This window comes from Pongo abelii, chromosome X (genome assembly GCF_028885655.2).
Source record: "Pongo abelii isolate AG06213 chromosome X, NHGRI_mPonAbe1-v2.0_pri, whole genome shotgun sequence".
Lineage (NCBI taxonomy): Eukaryota > Metazoa > Chordata > Mammalia > Primates > Hominidae > Pongo > Pongo abelii.
This window is the reverse complement of record NC_072008.2, coordinates 141,185,484-141,192,742: the sequence shown is the minus strand read 5'-3', so window position 1 is coordinate 141,192,742 and position 7,259 is coordinate 141,185,484. Positions and strand designations below refer to the sequence as shown.

The window sequence follows — 7,259 nt, the reverse complement described above, 5'->3', positions numbered from 1 at the left end:
AGAAGAAAGGTGAAAAGCAACACCAGTGGAGCTGGGCATTGCGAGTCCCATCTGAACTGCGACAAAAAGGATTCATTACTAGACTCCCAACACAAGCTTGAGAAGGCCATCTGTTGCTGCCAGTGGCTATGTCAGTGCTGAAATGGAGTCACCACCCAGAACAGCATTTCCAAGAATCCCTGGGGATAGGGGCACCCACTATGGGGACAGTGTACTGAGCGTGGGCCTGGATAGGCATAGGTGGGTGGGGGCAACCTAACCAGCAACTCATCCCGTTCCATAGAGAAAGTAATGATAGGGACATGAATAAATTTCCAGCTGCTATGGGAGACCTGGAGAGGAGGAGGCTCTTGGAATTCCACGTGCTGAGGAACCCCTCAGTAAGAGGTGAGACGCTGCAGCTTGGATTCCACTAGGCTGAATGGCAAGAATAGAGTTTCTGACAAATGCAGCCCAAGATCTCCATGAAATCCCAGGCAGAGACCTGTGCCTAACACCCGGCATGGCACATCTGCAGGCAGGACACACTACAAAAATCCTGCTTTCTTTTCCCCAAGGGGAAGATTTTGATGTCTATAATGCTCCTTCGATGGCTAAACATGTATCTCACAATTCTCTGGGACAGAGGTCCTGCAATCAGTTTCCAATTAAAATTGATAATTGGCAAAACACTTAAAACATGCTGTCTATAGACAGGAAATGTAGCTCCAGTTCAATGAAAATTTTCACAAACGGTGAGTATTGAACTATTTAAGGAACAGACAGTGCCAAAAAGATTCTGACACTGACTTATATATCTAGACACTGGCCCTACAGAGCTAGGTCTCACCTTTCCATCTGTAGGGCTGCTTATGGCAATCGCCATGACGCTCTGCGTTGGGGGCTTTTTGTCTCACCCTTAGAGCATGCTGGATATGACCCAAGGCCAACTGAAGGTGACAGGGATTTATATCTCCCATGGGGGAAGTACTTTAACAAGAATGGTTGGGTATTTGGTGGCTAAATACCCCCAAGCCATCTCATTCTGCACCTGGGATGAATGTGAGGTGAGTGTTCTACAAAGTCTCCCATAGGGTCCCCCTGGGAATTAGCTCCAATCGCCCACAGTGGAAACCTGCTAGCTTATTCCTCCCACTTAAATTGGCTGCATCCCTTGTATGTCTCACCTCCCCACACCCTTACCTGTGCTATCTGGGACTCCCTGCCAAGTAAGTGTTTTCTACTCACAAGTGTGCCTCAGGGTCTATTTCCAGGGAATCCACACTTGAACACCTTGTATGCTAATTTATCCTCGAACTTGAATGTCTGGCTAGAAGTAGAATTGTAGGCTCAAAGTTATTTTGCACCAACACTTGAAAGACCATTCTTTATTTCCTGGGCATTTCTGGTTACCTCTTTAGCTCCCTTTCTTTTTTTCTCAATTGAAGAAGTATATCTCTTGCGAGAATTCCCTCCCCACTCTGCAAGCCACTCTCATTTTAAATTTATTTGATTTCAATTTCTACCCATGCTCTCCCCCAAACTTCAAGGGAGGCAAATCAAGACCTCTAAGTGGGCTCCTTATAGGCCCCTCCCCCTAGAAATTTAGGGTTGCAGGGCCTCTCCACGTGTCCACTCAGCTGCCCTTCCAGCTTCTCTAAACAGGGCCCCTCGTGTCTCCAACATCCCCAGACTCTACAACGTTAGTAAACACCTTCTCGGGGGGGAGTAGGTAAAGTTCATCTGCTGTGGCCTCGGGTTACACAGAGACGGGTCAGAAGTCAAGAAACCAGGTGATCAAAGACCATGTCCAGCCAAAAGCAGTGAGAACACAGCTTCCACTTGTAATGGTTGCATCAGGGGAAGGATTTATTGATCCACACCATTTTCTTGGATTTTCCATGCTCCCCAGGGAGCAGAGGTGGGTTGATTGTGTGGCGTGTTGGCAAAGGCCAGGTCCACCCTGGTATGGCTTGCGTCAGTGTCCACAGCCACTCTGTCAGATCCGCATCATTTCTATGATTCCCAAGCTGTCTACTGAGTAAAACGCTCAGCACGGATTTAGAGGCCAGGCTGGGTCTTAAGTATTCATCCACCTTCCTTCTGATGTTCCGTGCAGATGTGCTGGGACCTACTTCAGAGTGTCCCTGAGCCATGACTGCTTGACTCCACAGATGGCTTCAGGAAGACAGCACAGAAAAGAGATCTGTGAAAGTTGATGGAATCTAGAATTACCTGAAGGAGAAGCATCAAGTAGCCCCGGAAGCCTCCCTGCACTTCTCCTCCCTAACACACATGCGTGCATGTGCACGCACACACACACACACACACACACACACGATCATAAAAGTCAGCTTTGTGGCAACTTGTGATTTTTAAATTTCTTTGAGTTCCACATATGCATGAGTACATTTCTAGAATCTCTTCGTTGGTCCATGGACATGTCTATCAATTCTTGTCTCATTCACCAATACTACAGAGTAAGTTTTGAGTCCAGAATGACAAGCTACCCCTCTTGCATAATCTTTCACATTTTTTTGGAATATAATTTCATCTGATCTTGCAGTTACCCACACACTCAAAATTCTGCTGGAAATGATGATTAGGATTGTACTAGATATACTGATTTATTTAGAAGCGAATTGATGCCATTGCAAAAATTGATCTTCCTCTTAAGAAAAATGTAGTATTTTAAAATATTATGTGACTATTCAAACTGAAGGCTCATAAAAAGTGGCATGTGTGTTTTCCTTATTTTTATCTTCATTATTTTTCTAGGTGTTTCATAACGTTTGCAACCGATGTAAATAGGATAGCTTAAATCTATGATATTCCCTATTTATTGGAAGACTGTGCAAATTTTTAATTTATTTATGTATTCATTTATTTTTATTGTAGAGATGGGGGTCTCCTTATGTTGCCCAGGCTGGTCTTGAACTCCTGGGCTCAAGCGCTCCACCCTCCTCAGCCTTCCAAAGTGCTGGGATTATAGGCGAGAGCCACTGTGCCTCACCTAGTATGCAAAGTTTTTACGCATTTAACTTCTATCAATCAGCCTCTCCTGACCTGTTTCCTAGGTGATTGCCTTGGATTTCTAGGATGTCAGTTCCTTAAGAGAAAGATAGTTTTCCACTTTCTTTGTTAATAAAATACACCAATAAGTTATCTTCCCTCTCCAAATTATTTAGGACAATGAATATGGCCTCAGGGTCTTTACACGGTTCTATGTGGCCAGGAGAAAACCTGGAGGACTGAGCCTTCCTTCCCTGCCACTCAAGAAAGGGAGTGTGTGACCTGGGTCACTTTAAAAAAAAATTAAAACATGCTATCTATAGAAAGGAAACGTAGCTCCAGTTCAATGAAAATTTTCACAAACGGTGAGTACTGACCTATTTAAGGAACAGACAGTGCCAAAAAGATTCTGACACTGACTTATGTATTTAGACTCTGGCCCTGCAGAGCTACATCTCATCTTTGCATCTACAGGGCTGCTTATGGCAATCACCATGACTCTCTGCCTTAGGGGCTTTTTGTCTTACAGTTGGAGCATGCTGGATATGACCCAAGGCCAACTGGAGGTCTTGAACTCCTGGGCTCAAGGGATCCACTCCCCTCAGCCTTCCAAAGTGCTGGGATTATAGGTGAGAGCCACTGTGCCTGACCTAGTATGCAAAGTTTTTATGCATTTAACTTCTCTCAATCAGCCTCTCCTGGTCTATTTCCTAGGTGACTGACTTGGATTTCTAGGATGTCAATTCCTTAAAAGAAAGACAGTTTTCCACTTTCTTTGTTAATAAAATACATCAATATGTTGTTCTCTTCCCTCTCCAAATTGTTTAGAACACTGAACATGGCCTCAGGGTCTTTATATGGTTCTACGGGGGCTAGGAGAAAACCTGGAGGAGTGAGCCTTTCTTCCCTGCCACTCAAGAAAGGGAGTGTGCGACCTGGGTCACTTTATACTAACGTCAATTTCCTCAGTTCTTACATAAGACTGAGTGGGCAGCCAGTGTGGAGGCAAGCCACATCTCATAATAGTCATTTTAGTTCCTCATGAGAACCACACTACAAAAAACACAAAGCGCTGTCCTCACCGTTATCCCTCTGACAGCCTGGAAAATCCATGTCCAGCATCTAGACAATACCCACATGGGTCACACTTTAATGGCAACAATGTAGTTATTCCATATCAGAGACTTGGAAGGGAATATGGCTTGAGACATATGAGTATGTCTCAAGGAACTGGTCCAGTTTTAGCACAAGATTTTCCAAAGCATTAAAAGCCCACCTGCATCCCAGGTCCACAGAATAAAGGTGTGAAGCTGCACTGCATTGAGCTTTGGGAGGGGCTCCACTGCACTGAGCTTTGGGAGGGTTTAGATAAGTGTGGGAGACACAGCAATGTTTAATTGCAGTGTTCAATTTCTGCAACTAAACACTCCATTTACATGAATTGTGTATTATAGAAGGAGTACTTGCAGAGTCATGACCAAAGATGGATGCAAGATTGAGAAGCAAGTAGAAAGTTCGACCTGGAACTAACTACTGGATTGGAACATAGCGGACAAACTTGCTCATCACTACCCAGGGGACAAGGCAAGATGCAATGGGTGCTGTTTATTTACACAAAGGAGAAATTTTAATGGATTTTATACGAGCCAGGAACAAGCTCTGAGGCCACGGTAGTTGAGGGTTCTGTCTAGGAAGGAGACACGCAGATGGCACCCAGCCACAGGATATACCCACCTCCTCTCCCAGCAACTTCCACTCACCTTATTCAGGCTTGAACCAGAAGGAAGCCAGGGATGGTGGCCAGTGTTTGAATCTTGCAGACTGTTGGCACTAGGTTCTGAGGACAATTGTGAGTCACCATAGTAATTATGACTTCACTTGGTGCTGAGCCAATCAGGCCCTGGGACTCAAGGAAAGAGAGGGAGTGCCAAGCTGTTACTGTTTACCCTCTGGTCCAGATCTTTCTTCAGAAGAAACCTGAGTGGTCTCACAGGTAAAATATCCTGATATACCAAGATCGTAGAGCATCCTTTTGCGCCATTAACTAACTAACCTACCTGATAAACTCCAACCCTGTTTGGTAGTGGGGGGAGGTTATCAGAGAGTCATTTGTTCAAATTGATACAGAGACACTATAGAGCAGTGGGTAAAAGCAGGAGCTTCAGATACAGGCTTTCTCAGTTCCAATCTCACCTCCCTGTTACTTGGGCAAGTCTTTTAGTCTCTCTTGGGAGGTCAAAATAGAGAACACAGTGGGCATCCACCCCTAGCCTTGGCACTGTGCTGGATTCAAATGAAATGCAGAACTGGGTTTTTGGGGATGAGGCAGGGCCAGGCATCAGAGGTGAGTACAATCTTTAAGCCACTGTGATTACGTTCCCAGGATGGAAAATCAGCAGGATGGACCTTAGAAACAGAAACTAGGTAGTACTTGAGAATGTCCAGTTATTTCTTACACAGGGGTTTGGAGTAAGATTCATACCTGCTTCACCAGTGATTTTCAAAGGAGGCAAATCCTATTTGAAGCTAAAGTCACATAAAGAGATTTGGAATGAGGAAACAAATTATAGCAGCCTGTAAGTTGTAGAATGAAGAAATGCAAATGTAAAGTACTGAACTTTGTTATGGATAGATTTACCAAAGAAAATTACTCTGCATAACATGAATAATGGAGTTCAGAAGGAAGCCCATATCCCAGGTACAGGGAAAACTCAGAGGTGAGAAGAAGGCAGCTCTGAAAAAGAGCAACATAGAACTGAGTTAAAATTAGTGTGGATATAAGAATTACAATGACACTTGAGCTATGAGGTAGTGTTTTGAGTACAATCTAACAAGCCTGTGTGTGTCAGGTAATGATTAGAGTGATGCAATAGTGTGTCCTTAATGTGCCGGGTCCCATCAGGCTGCTGCACAGCCCCATGTGTAAGACAGATAGAAGAAACAATATGGTTGGTGCTTCAAATCAGATGATGACCCAAAGCAACCTTCTGTGACCACTGCTGGTAGCAGTGTGTGTGTGTGTGTGTGTGTGTGTGTGTGTGGTTTTGTGCCAGTGAGGAAGAGGATGCTGGGTACACTTGGTTACCTAGAATACATCATCTTTTTCAGGCTTCCTCAGTCGTGCTGTTTTACTGAGGTTGGGTGGAGTCAACACGTCATGGATAAAGAACTCCCTAAAGGCAGTCCCAGGGAGCCCGCACTGAACATCAAGAAGTCAGACAAATCTTTCAAACGCAAGAAGCCCACCGAAAATGTGCTGATCTTTTTAATCAACAGACAACTGGGCAGGCACAGAAGTGACATCGACCTGTCAAGATGGATATGGATGCTGTCATAAAGCAACTCCAGGGTGGACATGGCCTTGGACAAAAAGTCATGTGGCTTACATGCTGAAGCCTACCCAGATTTTTGAGAAATTAAACATAATTAGAACAATAAACTCCTCCCATGCTTGAGTCATTAAAACAGTCTGTCATTTCACTCCTTTAGGTTGGATGTGTGTTTGCTGACAGGGTGTTCTTGGGTTACACTGGAAGGGGCTTCTGTTCATCCTAACACGCTGGGCAGGGGTGCTTAGACCCAGGGGAGAGGGTGAGATCATGCTGCACACCAGATCTCTCCCACCATCAATCTGAAAAACACTGCAAAGTCAAAGTGATGTAGTACTTGGCATTCAAGGACCAAAGACTCTTCTCCCTAGCCATTTTGAAGAGACTGCCCTGGTGTTCCCCTCTAAAGCCCAGTGCTTGTCCTAGTGAAAAGACATTGTTTAAGAGCAGACCAACAGTTGGCCTGGGGGTTTGGGATATGTTTTAATGCTGCCAATGTCATATCCACAGAGCCTTCCAGAGGCAACCGCTCTGCCCTTTGTCCCCAGGAAAGTATAGAATGCTCTGGTCACTTTTTTGTGTCATGTCAAACAAACCTGCTCAGGCCACAGCCAAAGATAATTCATTTGACTGAAGTGAAGCCCCCTGATAGGACAACAACACACATGAGATGGCTCCCATTGAAGAAGCTCTGTCCCCAAGGAATGTGCTGAGCAAGTCAGATACTCATTCTGAGAAACCTGAAATGGGAACTATGTGGGCAATTGGTCACTGACAAGTGAGAGTTAAAGCTGAAGAGGGGACAGGGAGAGCAAAGAGGCCAGAGCCGTGGCAAACATGGGCAAGCCTAAGTGAGGAGTAAGATGAAATTTACGTAAGGTGAACCATTAAAGCCATCACAAATTCCAAGCATTTCTCTTGTCCTTTCACGTGAGCTGC

General features: G+C 44.8%; 1 protein-coding gene and 1 long non-coding RNA gene across 2 annotated transcripts; one reads left to right on the top strand and one right to left on the bottom strand.

Moving 5' to 3' along the window:
• Positions 1 to 1,827: 1,827 nt before the first annotated feature.
• On the bottom strand, positions 1,828 to 6,226 carry LOC103889109 (uncharacterized). The gene is made up of 2 exons (XR_653493.3): positions 4,752 to 6,226; positions 1,828 to 2,185 (listed from the first exon to the last, which is right to left on the bottom strand). It is a non-coding gene; the product is annotated as an uncharacterized LOC103889109 (long non-coding RNA).
• Positions 4,554 to 6,452, top strand: LOC129053068 (embryonic testis differentiation protein homolog B). Its single transcript, XM_054545113.1, has 2 exons — positions 4,554 to 4,984; positions 6,100 to 6,452. The coding sequence occupies exons 1-2, from the start codon at positions 4,860 to 4,862 to the stop codon at positions 6,326 to 6,328; spliced, it is 354 nt and encodes a 117-aa protein (XP_054401088.1). The 5' UTR covers positions 4,554 to 4,859; the 3' UTR covers positions 6,329 to 6,452.
• The last annotated feature ends 807 nt before the right edge of the window (positions 6,453 to 7,259 follow it).